We start from the raw sequence: 18094 nt of genomic DNA, 5'->3' as shown, positions 1-18094 counted from the left end.
TTGTTTGACGATCTTCTGGCCGTGACTAACCGGATAACTGCTATCTCTTGATACTTATCTATTTATTCTTTATCTATTATTAATTAATAATCAATATAACTGCAGCTCATATTTGAGCTATTTGTGGCATTTTATATTAGAAGACAAAACATAGTCATTCCAAAAATATTACATACTTTTTCCCCCACCACCGTGTGTGGTTCAATCCGCGTGATGACGTTATCCAATCAAATTAAAGCAGTGCACATTTAAAATGTTTTCTATCGTCCCTTCAGTTATTCCCTAAAGTTCCTTGAAGAAGAAATGGCAGAGTCTGCTGTTAAAGTTTGTGTCCGTGTTCGTCCTGTTGCTGAGAGGTGAGTTTTCCTGAACCGAGTTACTCAGAAGAGTTTCCCTCCTCACCCAAAGCGACGTTAACTGTGTCTGTGTGATGTTTCTGCGTTTCCGCATAAAATGTTTACATTACACCATTTTAGAATTTAATAAGAACTACAGGGAAGTTGTCTTTTCTTTATTCCACTAAGCTGTTTGTGCGAGACATAAGCTGTTTGTAGCTCACACAGCAGGGAGATGGTTTTTTTTTCTTTTCTTTTTTGGCTCCTATATAGAATGTGAAGACCGCGGTACATTAGTTTCAAGTTGGAATTTGAATTTTCGCGGCGTCTAGCTCAAGGTTGATTCCGGAACGCTAACTTCGGCCGGACGTTCTCCTCTCCTCTCTCGCCCGGAGGTTCACATATAGGGACCGACAACAAATTTCCGATCCAAACGCTCCTTAGAAACAAATATCGATGTCTTGCCTCGTGACCAACTGACACAAAACCAAAGGTAATTCATGTTACTAGGTTCAATTACCAATCTGACTCCCATTTCTATTGACTTATCAGTCATTTTCAAGATTTTAAATTATTTTAATGTTAAAGATGTATATTTTTCTTTGAAAGCTTCCATGTCATGTGACCATTGACTCAAAATTAATGTTAATTTGTTCTACTGGACTGCTATTTTAATTCCTGCATATACACTGATGCATGAGGAAACTGTTGGACATATGGAGGAGATCCTGTGAACAGAAGTATTGATCCACTACCAATACACACCCTGGTATCTAATAGATCAACATTCCCCACCATAACCCACATAAATAACTGAACTTGCTGTCAGTAAGAGTAACAAAGTAAAGGTTTATGATGTATAAATTACACATATAGTTGAAATTGGAAGTTTACATGCATCAAATAGACATGTCCACCTTTTGCTCTTCTCACTGTCTGAAGTTAAATTGGACCAAACTTTTGTTTTAAGTCTTTTAGAATCGCTAGTTTTTTCTATTTGCTGAATATTACAATAGTGAGAAATGCCAGATTTATTTATGCTCTTAAAAATCAGACGTTTGCGCACAGAATGATTCAATGGTGAAAGTCCGGATGATCTCATGGATGTGGAAACTGACACATGTTGGTTATTTAAAGGCTCACTCGTGGAACACGCTGCTTCCTGGTTTGACAGAATGAGAAAGTCATAAAATATCAGGCAGAGAATTGTAGAGCAGCACGAGTCTGGTTGATCCCTGAGAACAATTTCCAGCTGCTTGACGTACGTCTGTATCTCTGTAGTCAGCTTTAAAAAAAAAATAAAATAAAAATTTCTTCCTCCCAATTCTTTTCTAAGGGAAGAAAATGCAGCTTCAGAAAAGGCCCAGCCCGTCCAGCTCTTCTGGGAAACTGACAAGAAATCAATTCGTCAGATTGATGATGGAAATTCCAGCAAGTGCTTCACTTTTGGTATGCATCCAATTAAATACAGCATTATAACTGAGTGTGTTGTGACCCACTAAGATGATTTTACGGTCAAATTTTCTCCTGTTTTCAGACAGAGTGTTTAGTGCTGAAGAATCTACAATCCAGCTGTACCAGGATATTGCAAAGCCTCTGGTTGTGTCCACCGTTGCGGGTTATAATGGTTTGTAATAGAAATGATTGTTTTGCTGTGAATCCTCATGCCACAAATTCAGACAAAATGCTCTCGCTCTATTTGCACGGCTTTTGTTGATTCATGTTTTTGTGTCCGTTTGCTCCCGTTTGTCAGGAACCATATTTGCCTACGGTCAGACCTCTTCGGGGAAGACGTTCACAATGATGGGCAGTGACCGTAACCGTGGAGTCATTCCTCTGGCCGTAGATGACGTCTTCCAAACTATTAAAACGGTAAGCAGCTCCAGTGAGACTCGGTGTAAAACTCGCCATACTAGTTTAGTCCGTTTACTGTTGGCCGTGTTCCTCTTCTAAGCACTCTCTCCTCATTTCATCCAAAGTTTCCAAACAAGGAATTCCTTCTCAGAGTGTCCTACATGGAAATCTACAACGAAACGGTGACGGACCTGCTGGTTGACAGCTGGAAGAGAAAACCTTTGGAAATTCGGGAAACGATGAATGTGCGTGGGTTAAATGGGTTTTTGTTCGGTATGGGAGTATTTCCAGAAACCATGCTGCGCAACAGTTGGTCTCTGATCAGTCGATTTGTGCTCGCTGTGTAGAAAACGGTCTACGTGGCTGACCTGACCGAGGAGCTCGTCACGACATCGTCACAAGCCCTCGCCTGGATTAGGAAGGGAGAAAGTAAGAGCTCGCCGTTTAAAAATCAGAAGTTTGCACACAGTTTCCTGCCAACACGCGGTGTCTTTATTTTGTTTGGCTCCAGAGAACCGTCACTACGGAAAGACTAAGATGAACCAGCGGAGCAGCCGCTCGCACACCATATTCCGTATGGTAAGCAACAACTCAGCATGCAGGATAACATGGAGTTTGCTGCTGTGACGTTTTCTGATTTGCTAATGTTTATCTAGATCCTGGAGAGCAGAGAAAGGAGTGATCCAGCAGCAGGCGAAAATGCTGATGGAGCCATTATCGTTTCCCATTTAGTAATTATTTTCTTTTTTTCCATTTGATTCTTTAAATATTTATACGTTTGCTTTTGGAGAGGCAAGTTAATCCTTTTTGTTTGTGTGCAGAATTTAGTGGATCTCGCTGGATCCGAGAGAGCCAGTCAAACTGGGGCGGAAGGTGAAGTGGAGTCAATACTGTCCACCTTTATGTTTTGATTTCTAGCTTTAATTTAATTTAAAAGGTTTACTTAATCAGCATGTGTTGAGTTGACGTTGAAACTTTCCTTTTTTAATATTCTCACTTTTTCTTTCAAATCCACAGGTACTCGTTTCAAAGAAGGATGCAACATCAATCTCAGTCTGTTTATACTTGGACAGGTGATCAAGAAACTCACTGATGAAAACCAGAAGTGAGTAACCATGGCGATTCAGTTTACATCAGATGCAGTTAAGATTCCTCATCAATTCTCTCAATGGTGTAACTGGGGTTGTCTTCCAACACTCCGACTCTACAGGTTTGATAATGATTAACGTCATTTTTCAGATGTAGCATTTAAAAACAAAACGCAATCATGAAGTTGTTGGTTTTATTTGTATAGCGCTTTTCTAACAACTCACTTTATATGAATCAGGCAGAATTACAAATGAACACTTCAGTACATCAAACAATAAAATGTCTATGAATCAGGTTGTCCTGGTTGGATACCAGCTAGCAGGTCTGCCGTGCAGACTTCTATTTATCTTAAAGTTTTAAATGTTAGTCGTTTCAGTTCATATTCCAATATTAGGACTTGCTGCAAAATAATTTTGATTTTATTTTTGAACCATATAGTTAGGGGTAAAATGACAGATGTGGCTTGTTAGTCCAGCCTTTCATTTTGCAGTGACTGGTAGTCTGGGGATATTGACCACAGCTGCTGCAAAGACTGCTTCTAAAACGCTTTAAACTATCAAAATATGCAGTCCTACCACCAAATGTAAATATTAATATGCATTATAAACCATCCTGACTCTGCCAAAGAAGCTAACATTTATGTTTGTCCTCATTTCTATTCTTGGGAATGCAGCCAATCAGTGCCAAGGATTACTTCATGTTCAAAAATACCTTATTTATCCCAAAGAAAGATTAAACTCGTATTAATTCAAATTCTACAGAGTTATTGTAGATGGTGATGGCTGTTGGCAGGAAAGATCTCTTCTAGCAGTCTGTTGGTGAATTTAAAGAAGCCTCTGACTGAAGACAAGCAATCCCCCACGCCCCCCCAAAAAAGGCAAGAATGAAGCTTTGAAAAAAGAAGAATCTCAATTAAAGTCCAAGCTACTCCATCCTGAGCAGCGTAACTCTAGAATATAAACTAAAACAAATGTCACTCAGCATTGGCTGCTTTCCAAACCTCAGTCATGTAACTCTAGTTGTAGGTATTTCAGCTTCCTGAGTCTTTGGAGTATTTTAGAGATGCTGTACGAAAGGATCTGCAAACAGGCCAAAACTGAATCGTGATTTGTTGGGAGTTTACTGTATTTTAAACAAAATCGATACAATTCTTGCGTTCCGAATAGATCCTTTATTTTCGGATGCACTGACTGCTGGATTTCTTGTCGATACTCTCCAGAGGCTTTACCAGCTACAGAGACAGCAAACTGACCCGCATCCTGCAGAACTCCCTGGGAGGCAACGCCAAAACGGTCATCATCAGCACCATCACGCCCGTTTCTCTGGAGGAGACCCTCAGTACTCTGCAGGTTTGTCTTCATTGTCATTTCCTAATCTTGAATGGTTCTAAACATTTACTGTACATGAGACATTCTAGTTAAGGTGTCAGAATGCACAACACTCCAGTGTTCAGACGAGTTCCACATGTTCAGTTTGCCAGCACCGCGAAGAAAATGAAGAATGACCCTCATGTGACGGAGGTATCGGATGACGGAGCGTTGCTCAAGAGGTATCGGAATGAGATCGTAGACCTCAAGCGTCGACTGAATGAGGTTAGGATGATTTGTTAATGTCGCCGGGCTGCTCCGATTTTACTCCCATCAAACGTCCTTCACTGCGGCGCTTTGCTTTGCTTTGCTCGACTCGTACGTTCATCTCTTCCAGGTGTCTTCGGTCACACAGACCACAGTGACGGAAAAAGAGGTTCTGTCTCAGCTGCTCCAAGAGAAGGATCAGCTCCAGAGAGAACAAGAGGACCGGATCAGAAACCTGACCAAACTGCTGGTCACCAGCTCCAACCTGGTCTCTGTTCCAAAGGTCCGTCATTCAGTGGAGAGTTTTTTTAAATTTTTATTTTGTTTTGTTTTCTTACTTTTTCTTTTTTCATTCAGCAGAGTTTTACTTCCCTTTAACAGAAACCCATACCACTGCCTAGCTTTACCAGTCTGCACACCAGCAACTTCAGCAAATAATGTGACAAGTCATGGCTGAAAGATAAAATAAAAAAATTAGAACCACAACTGAAGTGTAAACAAAAACAGTATGTTTTGTAAGACATTATAGTGGCCGTTTGGGTATTGTTGATGTCCAATATCACATAATGGCTGAAACGCAGCAGGCTGCTGGTTGACTGAAGGTGTTTCTAGGCCTGGTTACCATCAGGGTTAAATACTCACTAACATGCCAGCTGTGTTCTCTATCAGATGCCGAAGCGCCGGGTGACGTGGGGAGGAAAGATGCTCCGCGGCTTTCAGCCGATCTGTGACGACGACGGGATGTCTGACATGAACGTGACTTTCAGCAGGAAGAGGAGAGCTGATCGTTTCTGTTCTGGGGATCTGGTTGAAGGTATGGAGCGACCGAAGATGGAAATCTTTCTGATCGGTTCGTGTAAGATGATGGACCCTGGGCTTACTGCACTTTGTAGCTGATGAAGACTTCTACCCTCACTGGGGGATTCCTGAGGAGCCTTCAGACGAGATGGAGATGAGCCAGAGCTCTGTGACGGTTCGCAGCTTTGGGGACAGGTGGGTTCTTCATGAGGTCACCAGTAGGCCTGTTGCAATAATCAGTAAACAGAACCATGAACTAAAACATACTCAGTAATCTCCATTTGTGATTTATTGATTCTCTTGTTTTTCTTTCTACCAAAAACTGGATGATAAAAGTTTTCTGTTTTGGACTCAACTAGCTTCTTTTTTTTTTTTGAAGGACAAGACTTCATGATTCATTTTATCTTATTGTTTTATTTGATTTTTTTTTTTTTTTCATTTAAAATGTCTTCCATTTCCAGTGTTAAATTCTCTTTGAGAATATGTTCTTGCATACTTAAACAGATATTCCCATTATATTACTTTAAAATGATCTCAAAGCAACAATTTTATTGCTTGCAGCGATAACTTCTGGGACAATTTATCGTCCAGCAGCATTTGTTGTTGACAGTAAACTATTAAACTAAAGGCTAAACTTTGGAATAACTCGTCCCACTAAGTAAAACCAACTGATAAGCTTCTTTTTATCTTTGTCCATGTCCAGTGACCTGGCGTCTCCTGATCAAAGATGTGCTCTGTTAGAGAAGCTCTCCAGCCTGGAGCATCAGCTCGAAACGGAGCGTCGGCAGAGGGAGGAGGCTGTGAAAAAGGCAGAGACCCTGGACTGCCGAGTCGCAGAGCTGCAGGACCAGTTGCAGGCTTTGCTGGAACAAGAAGCGGCGGAGAAGAAGCAGTCGGAGGAGAGGTCAGCAAACCTGGAGGCGCAGCTGCGAAACGAAACCCAGCAGAAGCTGGACGCCTCGTTCAGAAGCAGCTGAACGGAAGGCTGCCGAGCTGGAGGAGGTTCTGCAAACCGAGACGCAGCAGAAGCAGGAAGCCACTTTGAAAGTGTCCGAGCTGGAGAGGCAGCTGGAGGAGAAGAGGCAGCTTGAATCTGAGCAGGTAGAGCGTGAGATCAGGAGCTGCTCTCCGGAGCAGCAATGTTGAGTGGGTAGAGTTTTTAGAATGCTAAATATTGCCTCTTGCTTGTATTTCATATGTTGGATGCTTTTGTAGGACTCTAAATAAAAACTGCAATGCTGGTTCTGGATATAAAGTGTGCCAGTTTGGGCTCTAATCCTGGAGTCTTTTGTCTTCCAGATGAGGAAAGGATTTGCAGAGAGTGTTCAGCTGTGTGAAACCTTGGCGTCAGAGAAGGTAACGCTGGCCAAAGCTGCTGCTGCTAAACCACAACCTCCCTACAACAGAAAGAAGGATTATAGCAATATAGCATATAATCTGTTGTGATTTTTAGTGTCACAATAACAAATGACATCCATTGGGTTATTTAATCTTCAGCAAACTCTTTTACTCAAAGCTTCTTCCAGATGATATGATGATGTATCTAAAGCCAACAACAAGCTCTTACTTTACCATCTGAGATGAGATTAGAGGAGGGAAAACCAAGACGGACGTCATTGCTGACCACGTCTTTCCAACAAGGGCTGAATGTGCGGATATTTTAGGTCGGAGGAACCTAAAGGGTCACATGTCCTGCATCTTCTCCACAGGAAGCTGTTGCTGCCGAGCGAGACCACCTGAAACAGGAGCTGGGGCTGTTTCTGGAGCACACGCAGAGCTTGGAGAAGGAAAATGCTGCTCTCCACCAAGAGCTGAAGGAGAAAAAGGATCTGGAAGAGTTCAAAACTCTGGAGCTGAAGTTCATGGAGGAACAGGAGGTAGATTTCAGTTGAACGTCTTTGTCTGCAATAAAGTAATGAGAATCCGTCTTTCATTTAGTGATTTTTATGATGCGCTCAATTGACTGTGGTATGAATAATAATTTCACTATTTTGTAATTGTTTCTTATTTATTTGCAGAGTGAATTGAAGAAGGAAATATCTAGTCTGAAGAAGGCCATCGAATTGTCTGAACACCAGCACCTTCAACCGGAGGTAATGTAACGTTTTAAAGGGTGGCTGTGATACTTTGGCACATTTCTCATGTAACCTCTTTCAACATTTCATTCAAAGCCAAATGAACACTCCATGTGTTGACTTTAGTCACAGCGCGATCTCTTCCTGTTGATGTCAGCAGGTGTGACGTTAAACCTCTTGAGTTTCAAGACAAACAGAAAAAGATGCAGCCTTTTTAACATTCGTGTCGGTGCAGATCTTTCAAAATTTGTTCACTTGGAAACAAAGAAGGTTGTGTTTTTTTTTGTTTGTTTTTTAACTAACCAGCTTTTTCCCCCAATTAACCCTTTAACTGCCACGAGGACACTGGACCCATTGACCTGCATGTGACAGTTAAAGGGATAAACAGGATTTAGTTGTTAGGTCAGGGATTGGGTCACTGAGCCAGGAGGAAATGTTTAAAAGGGATTATGTTTCTCTCCAGGTGACCCTGACAGCCAGCAAGGAGAGTCTGGAGGCTGAGCTGACTGGTTCCGTTCCCCAGATGGCGGTGGAAAGGCCCAGTTATCCTGAAAAACATCAGAATGTTTCTTATGACGACGTTGAGCTCAGCGCTCTAGACGACACGCTCCCACAAAGTACTAAACCATGAACTGGGACGGTTTTCCACCTGTGACATCAGATGGGGGGGGTTTCTAAACTGTTCCATGTTTCCAGGTCTGTTAGGAAGTGTGAAAGTGGAAAGCGGCGCCGTCATCAGCCTGCAGGAGGAGCTGGCTCTGTGTGGAGAGGCAGAGGAGGCACTAAAGGAGCAGCAGGAGGACCAGGCTTCACTTCAGACTCCTGGAGATCAGGTGGGCGCAACTCCTGCTGGCCTCTGCTGCACCATGACTGAACCAGTCTGTAATTCCTGTTTCAGAGTGCAGACCCGACAGGGGAGCTGCAGGATGTTAACAAGACGACTGACGACCTCCAGTCAGGCCTGGCCGCTCGGGAGGCGGAGCTGAAGCAACAATGTGCCGATTTAACTCTGCAGCTGGACGCGCTGAGAGCAGAGCAGAGACAGAGCGTCCTGGAGAGGAACCGGCTTTTAGTTTCTCTGGAGGAGAAAGACTCAGAGGTGAGCGAGAAACCAGGACTCAGTTTGGCGCCATGCTGCTGTTTGTTTTGGTCTCTTCATTCTGTGCTTCTGTGGTGTTTTACCAACCACTTCTACAGCGGTTGGTAAAACACTGAGCACACACTCTGTGTGTGTGACGTTACTGCGTCCTCCACTGCACATGCTGGACGCTTTCAGGCCACCTGTGGTTCACACAGGAGCTCGCACTTCCAAATATACGTGACCGACCACGGCGATTGAAATACAACTTGATTAAATCTGGATCGGGTCACTTCAGGCTGCGGTGTGAATGCAGCTGTAGTCACCATCTTGCATCCTCATCCTAAGCTGTTCTGTTTCCTGAATAAACTTGAGCTGTTGCCAGAATCTGACCGGGTTGATATGAATGTGTCGCTAGCTGAAGCAGACGATTGAAGCTCTCCAGCGTGTAGAAGCAGAGAGGGAGGCTCTGCTGCTGGACCGACGGGTTCAGAGCTCCGCTGAAGATGGAAAGGCAGCGACTGACGTCCTCCTCAGGTCCGTTCAGGAAGAACTCAGGGACGAAAAGCAGAGGAACGCTGACATGAAGACGGCCTTTCTAGAGAAGGAGTCCGAGTTACAGGAACATGTGGGTAAAGTGTTGACTGTGCCCTCTCCTCTCTGGCTCAGTGACGATGACTCTGGCTCTAAACAGATGCTGAGGCTAACACAGGAGCTCCAAGATGGCGGCAGGAGCTCCGCAGAGGAGGTGGCGAGGCTGCTGACTGCGGTCGCCTCTCTGACTGCAGAGAGAGATCAGCTCAAGCAGGACCTGCAGGAAAACGTAGAGCTGGTAAACGAACACGTCGTCCCGCGTCTCGGCGCTAAACACCAGGCGCCTAAAGATACCCTGAGCGTGAGGTGCTGTTGCCATGACAGTCAGAAAGCCGTACCTCGTCTGTTCTGCAGATGATAGAGAACCAGGACGAGCTGAGGAGCGTCCTGGAGAAGAACCGTGAGCAGGCCAAGCAGATCAAACGTCTGACGTCTGAAAACGTCTGCAGGCAGGATGGAGGTCCCACTGAAACGGACACACAGCTGGAGGAAGCACGGGGAAGTGTGAGTATACTAGACACACACACACACACCTTCTGCTTTGATCACAAAACATATTAAAGTTCTGTTTCCCGTTTGAAAAAGATGGCCGCTTCAAGTGAGGAGCCGAGGCAAACCCAGGCAGAAAAGGACGAGCTGCTCTCCCAGAGTGCAGTCACTCCAACTCCAGAGCAGCTGGAGGAGCTGAGAGGCAGACTGGCTGCTCTGACCGAGGAGAGAGAGGAGCTGCTGCACGCAGCGGAGAGGCTGAGAGGGGAGAAGGAGGAGCTCCGAACACAGCTGGAGGAAAAGATGGACATGGTAAAAACACAAAGTCGAACTCTCTGAAGCAGCCCAACTGCAACAAACGTCATTTACGTGTGGAATGATCCTTCATTTGAGTGAAACCTGAGTGGTTCTCACAGATCCTGTTCTCTTGTAGATGCAGTTTGAGTTCCAGCAGCAGCAGCAGCAGCAGCTCCTCTCTGAAGCAGATCCACTGAAGGACGAGCAGGTTCAACTTCATGCTGCCTTGTCTTCTGTCTGGTCACGTCTGCTTTTCTCCCGTTCTTCAACCCAAACGGCTTCCTGTCTGTTCTGGTGCTACAGATGCAGCAGCTGGAGGAGCTGGAGCATCTGAGGTCTGTTCTTCAGGAAAAGGACAAGCTGGTGAGCCGTTTCTCAGACACACACACACACTGTGGTTTTCACCCAACTAAAAGCAGGCGGCAGTCTGAGGGTGACTGCTGAGTCTGACGTTGAACCATTTGTCCTCTGATTCAGATGCTCGAGAAGCAGGAGGAGCTCCAGGTGTTGAAGGAGAGCAGGGAGCGGATGGAGGAAGAGATGATGGAGCTGAAGAGTCAGCTGGTAGAGATGCAGAGCAGCAGCTGCAACACACACAAGCAGGTAGAACAGAGGAGAGCACTAAACAGTTTGTTTAGCTCCTAAATCTTAATGTTCTCTAAAAAAGGACCATGTTCTCCCTTCATTTCTCCTTCTTGCCAAGTTTGCCGAGGAGCTGCAGTGTGTGAAAGCAGAGAGGGAGGGTCTGCTGGCCCAGAGGGACGCTGTGAGCCAGCGGTTTGAGGAGGAGCTGCAGAAGCTGCAGAGCTCCCTGGATACCGTCTGTCAGGAGAGAAAGGAGCTGCAGGAGGAGCTGAGACAGAAACAGGAAGCTGGAATGCAGCTGCAGAGAAGAACGGAGATGTTGGAGGCTGAGGTTTGATCAGTGGAGAGATTCTGTTCCCAACTCTGTGCAGCCCTCAGTAAAATGTCTTTTTGTTGTTTTTTTTTTTAGTTGTTCTACAAGATACAATAATTATATAACAACAAAAAAAACCCAGACTGGTGTTTTTTTGTTTTTTTTTGTCTGACCAGTGTTGATGGTTTCATAATTCTGAGGTTATATCAGCTAGCTTCTCTGTCTAGTTAAAGTTTCAGCTTGATGCAGGTGCGTCTCGAGTCTCGATTACCAATACAAGCTGCTGATGTCGTCATTCTTACTTTAGCGCATCTCTGACGTCCAGCATACTGTATCCGTTTGAGGTTTTCAGTGTAAACGGAATGAAACGCAAGCCGTGTCAAAGTGCCAGCGGCGGCCATCTTGCTCACCGTCTCTGTCTGAACAGGTCAGGGAGCTGAGCGCGTCGCTACAGACGGTGACTGAGCAGAGGAGGCAGCAGGAGCAGCAACTACAGCAACTTGGACAAAAGGTGAGCTTCATTCCTGCTTGTAGTTCTCACTGAGGGTTTTAGTGTGAACTTATTCAGTCCTTTTGCTTTTCTTTTGAAGGCTTCCTCAACTGAAGAGCTTGTGAAGGCTCTCCAGGATGACGCGCACCAACAACGAAAGGTGAACTCCGAGCTGAAGAAAACGAGCGAAGAGGAGAAACGTTCTTTGGAGCAGAAGGTTAAAGTCGGGCCGTGTTTTCATCTCTCCTCCAGAGCTGTTCAGCTCCACTAACAAAAACAAAACAAAAAAAATAGCTCCACTTTTTACTTTACTGTTCCGTTACAGATAACAGAATTATGCAACAACTTGGAAAGTGTTGAAGCAGAGAGAGACTTTCACCTGTCGGACAAAGAGGAGAGCCTGCAGAAGCACAAAGAAGAGATGGAGAAGCTGCAGCTGAGTGTGACGACTCTGAGTCAGAAGAGCGACCTGCTGCAGGAGGAGCTGGAGGGGCTGAGGGGGGAGAAGGAGCGGCTCCAGGCGCAGCTGCAGCACAACATCAACATGGTACGTGGTCCTTTCCTCTAGAGCTGTTGCCATCCTGCGACTGTTGGATTCATTCCTCCTTTGACACACTTGGATCAAACCTGTTGACTCCTGGCACTTTCAGAGCAGGAATGCATCTAAAGGTTGTGGGGATGGCAGCTCTGGAGGACTCCTGATCTTAAAAGGAACTACTAAAGGGAATACCTACACTAACTGACCTGTGACCTCTGATTGTAGGCGTCGGCCTACCAGGAGAAGATCACCCAGCAGGAGCTGCTGATGATGCAGAAGCAAACGGAAAAAGACAAACTAGAAGCAACATTACAGCAAAAAGTATTTTTTCCACTCATTTTCTTGTACAGTTTTAGGCCTTCAGTCAGTTCTGCTGAATTGTTTCAGACTCATGTTGGGAAGCCAACATGAGTCTGAAACCCAAACCCTCGATGTTTGGGTTATGTAATTAACTGTAACCAATTTATTACTAATAAAATTGAAGTCCTTTAGTTTATCAGTCATAAGCCAAACGACGTTTCACATGAAGGAATGAATTCAGACGATCAGCGGGAAAAACTCTTCACACCTCAAGGAGCCAGTACAGCGCTGAACTTAGAGGGCTCGCTGTTCGTTACGCCCACTAGTGGCGAACTGCTGCAACTACACCCTAATGCCTCCGTCAGTCCCGATAGAAGTGCAGCTTGAAAATAATTTTTAGATAAATAAGCTGGTTCTGTTCTGGGGACGATGAGGCAAAGAAGGTTTCTTTATTAAAAATCAAGAAAGTGATGACAACCCCGACTATTGGGAAAACAATGTCTGTGATCAGAGGCTTCTTCAGATTGACTGTAATACAGACTGCTAAAGGAGCTCTTTCCGTCTAACTCTTTAAAGGATCTGGATTTTAATGATTTACAACATTTAATTCCTTTCTGGATAAAAAAAAAAAGTATTTTTGAATTTAGCTTGATCTCAAATCCTGATCTCCTAATGACCTTAGCAAAAACACACACACACATCGTATGTTTCGTTTTGCGCGTTAGGATGAAGTGATTCTTGAGTGTTTAGCTTCTCCGGTCCTGCCTGGTGGTTTCTGAGCTCTGCTTGTGTTCTGCTGACAGTGGCAGAAGGAGCTGCAGCTGCAGAGCGAGAGAAGAGCTCAGTCTGAAGCCCAGTGTGACGCCTCCCAGCAGGTTTGTCCAAACAATCACATTCTGGGTTTAAATTATTATTTTTTTTAATTTCCAGAACCTTTTACTACATGCTTCAGTCCCAGCTTGGATTCAGAGCTGTGCCTTTGGTTGTAACGGGGGGAGGGAATCATTTGTGAAAAAGTTCTGGTGTTTGGCTCTTAAAACCAAACCGTAGTCATCTTTTATTTATCTTTTTATTTTCAGCTCCTCAATGAAGCAAACGAGTCTCTGTCAGCCCTGAGACAGCAGCTGAACAACCTGGAGCAGAAGCCCAATGCACTCTGGGAGACTCTGTCACACCTGCAGGACTCGGCTGATCATCTTGATGTAATTCATGTTTAAATTTGATTTATATATAGAGGCAATCAGACTGATCCTCACTTGATGCTAGGTCAGTGTTTCTCTATTCCGGTCCTCAGGCCCCCCCTGCCCTGCATGTTTTAGGTGTTTCCCTTCTGGATTGAATCTTTGGGTGATTAACAGGCTTCTGCAGCACTTGATGGTCATGCAATCATTTGAATCAGCTGCTCTGGAGTAGAGGTACATCTAAAACATGCAGAGCAGGAGGGGGGGGCTGAGGACTGGAATTGAGAAACACTGTGCTGGATGATGATATTTTCTGACTCTTATGTTCCTAAAACCGTGAAAATTTGTCATTTTAGGCAACCTTTGGGAAATTCCAACAGTTTAAAGAAATGTGCACAAAGACGGCCTCTGAAACCCCGGAGAAGGTTCTGAAAGTCCAGAGTTTCCTGAAGCTTTCTGACCTGAGGGGCCTTCCAAAGTCCAGGCTGGCTGTCTTCAGTGACGTCTTTGAGCTGGGATTTCAGACCTGCAGCAGTTTCACAGAGACTCTTGTACTTATTACTCTTCTTTCTATTTTCTAGAGGAAATTTAAAAAAACAAAAAACAATTTTTGATCATTTCCACTGGAAACTGAACATTTCTGCTCTTCCGATTGTTAGGAACAGCTCATGTGCATCCACATGTTTATGTGAAACGTTGGAGCTGCTGGTGAATACAGACCTGGCTGTTTTTGAGGAGAGACGGCTGCAGGACTTGCTGACGTCCAGAGTTGGCGCTCCCAGGTTTTCCGTCCACGTTGAGGATTTCCACTCCCGGTGGAACCAGAGGCTCTCTAAGCTCCTGGACAAACGTCAGCTCTTCCTGCAGGTAAGATCTGCTCCCCTAATGAACCCATTTAGGCTCATTTATAAAGTTAACATGGAGGTGCAGAGGACTCTTTTACTGCAAGCCGTTCTGAAAGGGCTCCAAGCCAGTGTGAGCACCACAAACCAACGATGTATCCGTGATTATTTTTCCCATATGGTCAGACTTTCAGAAGTACTGAAAACTGCAACATTTATCCTTTAGAAACCATCTTAGCAAAACTGAAAATACAGGTTTTTATTTTTATTTTCCTAAAGCGATCATAACATTCATAGCATCCCCTTGGATCAGTCTTTCTCAAACTGGTGGTCCAGAAGGTGCTGCATGTAAACGACGGTTTATCAGCTCTGCCGTTTATTCAAAAGAGAAGCTGGAGTTATTAGTGTAAAGAAGAAAAAAATTTAAAAAAAAGTCCAGGGGGTATCCATCTGATCAGAGGAAGTCGAGTTATACCTGCTGACTGTCGTCCGCCAACAATTTGATTCTTTTTAACGACTTCATGGTGTTGGAAAGCATCTGCCTGTGCAGGTGGAGTTTGTTCTTTCTGCTTTGGATCGGCCTTAAAACTGTCCAAATGGTAAAGACTGCCGTTCAGCCTCCGGTGTCTAAATGACTGACTGCCTTCAGCTCTTGGCTGAAAACGAGAGGTTTAACATTAGGCGTCTTGATTTGCTCTGTAGAAGATGGAGAGCATTTTGGAGGCTCTGGGCCAACCTGACTTGTATATGGCAGTTCGACAAGCTGAAGTTCAGGAGAGGGTCAAATTCAACGAGTCTGTCGAGGCCGCCTCCAGCCCACCGGTCATCGGCGAGCTGGAGCGAATCCTCGGCCAGGAAGCTGAACGGAGGAGACTTGTGGTCCAAAACGGGACCATGCCTTTACAGGTGCGCTTTACCAATAACTGCTTTTGTTTCTCCTAGAAAGAGTTCAATCCATCTGTGTTTGAATATTTCACTATGCTAACGTTTAGCTAGTAGTGTTGTTTTGTTTTTTTTAAACATTTTTTGTCTGTCCTCTCCGTCTGGCTCTGGTAGGTCATCAATGATGAGCTCAGTAAGATTTTGGATGAACTAACCCAAATGGCTAAACGGAGAGATGGTCAGCTTAGAGAAGAGAGGAGGAAGACTTCATCACTGCTGCAGCAGCTGGAGGGAACGCCTGTGATGCCAAACCTGCCCTCAGGCCAGGACTGCCAGCAGCTTCAGCAAGCAGCAGCAGAGCTTACAGTGAGTCTGATGTCTAGAGGTCGGCCTCTTCACATTCTGGGAGGTAAATGCTGACACACCTGTTATACGTGTGTTTCAGGCTCTGCAGGAGCAGCTAGAGGAGGACAAGGCTGAAGCCAAAAACATGGAGTCCAACCACAAAGCGGACCACTCAGCTCCTGCAGACTGAGCTGCTGGACACTAAAGCTCTTGCAAAGGAGGAGAACACGATCCTGACCTTAAAGGTCCAACTGGAAGAGTGTGAGGTATGACCGACGTTTCTCCGTACAGGTTCTGCTTTAGCTTTTAGCTTCGCTTTGCTAACGGTGGTGGTTCTCTCTCGTTTAGAAGAATGCGTCACTCGGTGCAGCGCAGCTGAAAACCCTCCAGAGCAAACTGTGTGAGGAGAAGGTGAAGCTGGCACGCCCGTGAACACCAGCAAGAGTAAGAGCCCCTGGATTTATCCTCTCTGTACTCCAACACTTCAGCTCTGACTCTGCAGAGTTGAGGCATCAGTGTGTGTGTGTGTGTGTGTGTGTGTTGGTAGGTTTTCTTCATTGGAAGCGGTGAAGCCCTCTTAAAGTGGGAGGCTTTCTTTTTGTAATGACACATTAGCTGGATTTTTTTATTTAATTTTTTTATATCCAGCTTTGAAAAGTCAGAAGAACTAGCAGAACATTAAATTCAGTCTTGCTCAGAAAGGATTTCAGAAGAGTCCAAAGGGCAGAACTGGCCGTTTGGACCGAGGAGGCTGTAGACGCTAGCAAGAAGTGACGACTGATTCCGACCTGCTCGTTGAGGGTGTTGATGCTAGTTCTGCTTGCAGGATGGAGAAGATGAAGACGGTGTTGAGTGTGAAGGAGGAGTCTCTGAGGAAGCTGAAGCAGGATCTGAGATCACAGCCTCAGGGCGAGGAGTCGTGTAAGTCAGTCTGTAGTGAATCGGCTCAACACGTCACTATTGGATTTTATCCAATTATTTCACTGCATTCCCCTCACAATTCAAGGTTAAATTGAGTAGCAACAGAAGCAAACATCTGTCACGGATGTTATAACTCTAGTTCATATTCGGTTTTTGACGGAGAGCCACAGATTTATCGATGATTGTATCCAGTAATCATTGGAAACGTGTTGCTTTTCGTTCTCCGTTTAGTCCTCACAGGGAAGGAGCTTCACGCTCGACTAACCAACCCCAGAGGTACGATGATCCAGAGCAGCATTCTGTTGGAGAAGACCAAGCTGGAAGAAGAGGTGAACCGGCTCCGGCTCCGGATCACTGAGCTGGAAAGGTAACGGGATCCGGTTTGGTTTTTATGTCCATATGTGATGTAGACAGTCAGAAAGTGGTTGGTTTGGGTCACTTTAAAACAACCTGACTGGAGTTGGGATTTCTGCCTCAGATTGATTTAACTCTAAACAAGATCTCAGTCGATCAAGTTTGTTTGTACGGCAATTAAAAGTGCTTTACATCATAAAATCACGCGACGGATGCGAGCAGTTGTCACAGAACCAGAAGAAAGAGCTGCACCAGGGCTGTTGGTTGTGATGCTGGGAAAGTTCAGGCTTCTGACCTCTGACCTTTCTCTCATCAGCTTGGTGTCCTGCCAGCAGGAGGAGACTGCTAAGTGGAAGAACAGAGCAATCAGTCTTAAAGGGAAGAGCAAAGCCGAGCAGGACAGGCAGACCTCCCCCTGTACTCCTAAGAAGAGGACCCTGTGTCCAACCTCAGACTGCACCTTGTTGTTCAGCCCCACTAAAAAAAGTTACCTTCCTCCTAAGAAAGCCCTGGATTCTCCTCGGAAGCCTCTGGTCAGTGCAGCCTCGCTGCTGGACTCTCCCAAAAGCAGCTTTTTCAATGCAGGTGAAGGTTCTGAGCTGCTGAGCAGAAACTGTCCCACACAGTTCTTTGACAACTCCAACCTGGGAATCAAACCAGGTAGGTTCTTAATGCTAATATTCCACTGTGCCACTTCCAAATTGTGAAGTAGGAGTCTAGATTTCAATCTGCTTGCAAAGTCTCCAGTCTGATCTGCTGGTGTTGGTTCAGTTTTTATGTAAATTTCTTATGATTTTTATTTGATTGTCTCTTTGCAGATGAACCAGCTGCTGAAAAACTGGACTTCTGGAACGATAACAACTGCAAGACCCAGTGAAATTAATTTTAATGTTTTTTTTTTTTTTTGAATGTGTCAGAAAATAAATCTAAATATTTTAAATAAAGTTTGGTTAATGCAAGAAAAGCTCTCTGTTTTTACATGTGTGACCTACATTAGGGGCTGGCGATGTGATTAGTGTAACACATGACATTGGGACTTTTATGAAAAAATATTAATATGGGAGCAAGGTGTGAAGAAGGAGTTGTATATGGTAGTTTCCTGTGGGGGTGGGGTACCTCAAAGGCACTTGGGGCATCAAGAATCAAAGGGGCACAAAGAC

The 18094-nt window shown here is 44.8% G+C and overlaps 2 protein-coding genes across 2 annotated transcripts in view; both read left to right on the top strand.

The window, feature by feature from the left end:
* The window catches only part of rerg (RAS-like, estrogen-regulated, growth inhibitor), a 91194-nt gene that overhangs the window by 38866 nt on the left and 34234 nt on the right, over positions 1-18094 (top strand). The window lies entirely within an intron of this gene.
* On the top strand, positions 253-17888 carry LOC122826314 (centromere-associated protein E-like). The gene is given in 50 exon segments (XM_044108022.1): positions 253-356; positions 1672-1784; positions 1873-1962; positions 2089-2207; positions 2315-2434; positions 2537-2618; positions 2701-2768; positions 2846-2920; positions 3011-3062; positions 3207-3294; positions 4498-4627; positions 4751-4870; positions 4983-5135; positions 5522-5666; positions 5746-5845; positions 6354-6614; positions 6616-6751; positions 6950-7006; positions 7360-7527; positions 7669-7743; positions 8189-8342; positions 8422-8558; positions 8624-8824; positions 9222-9431; positions 9498-9635; positions 9752-9901; positions 9983-10198; positions 10320-10391; positions 10487-10546; positions 10661-10786; positions 10887-11099; positions 11509-11592; positions 11672-11788; positions 11897-12118; positions 12335-12430; positions 13213-13284; positions 13489-13611; positions 13947-14131; positions 14239-14282; positions 14285-14457; positions 15135-15338; positions 15489-15680; positions 15760-15819; positions 15821-15925; positions 16008-16081; positions 16083-16103; positions 16486-16580; positions 16812-16947; positions 17251-17594; positions 17753-17888. Coding segments are annotated over 50 exon segments (6288 nt in total). The 5' UTR covers positions 253-303; the 3' UTR covers positions 17812-17888.

This window comes from Gambusia affinis, linkage group LG23 (assembly GCF_019740435.1).
Source record: "Gambusia affinis linkage group LG23, SWU_Gaff_1.0, whole genome shotgun sequence".
In the NCBI taxonomy this organism is placed as follows: domain Eukaryota; kingdom Metazoa; phylum Chordata; class Actinopteri; order Cyprinodontiformes; family Poeciliidae; genus Gambusia; species Gambusia affinis.
The sequence above is the reverse complement of the archived record's forward strand: the minus strand, read 5'-3'. Positions and strand labels throughout refer to the sequence as shown.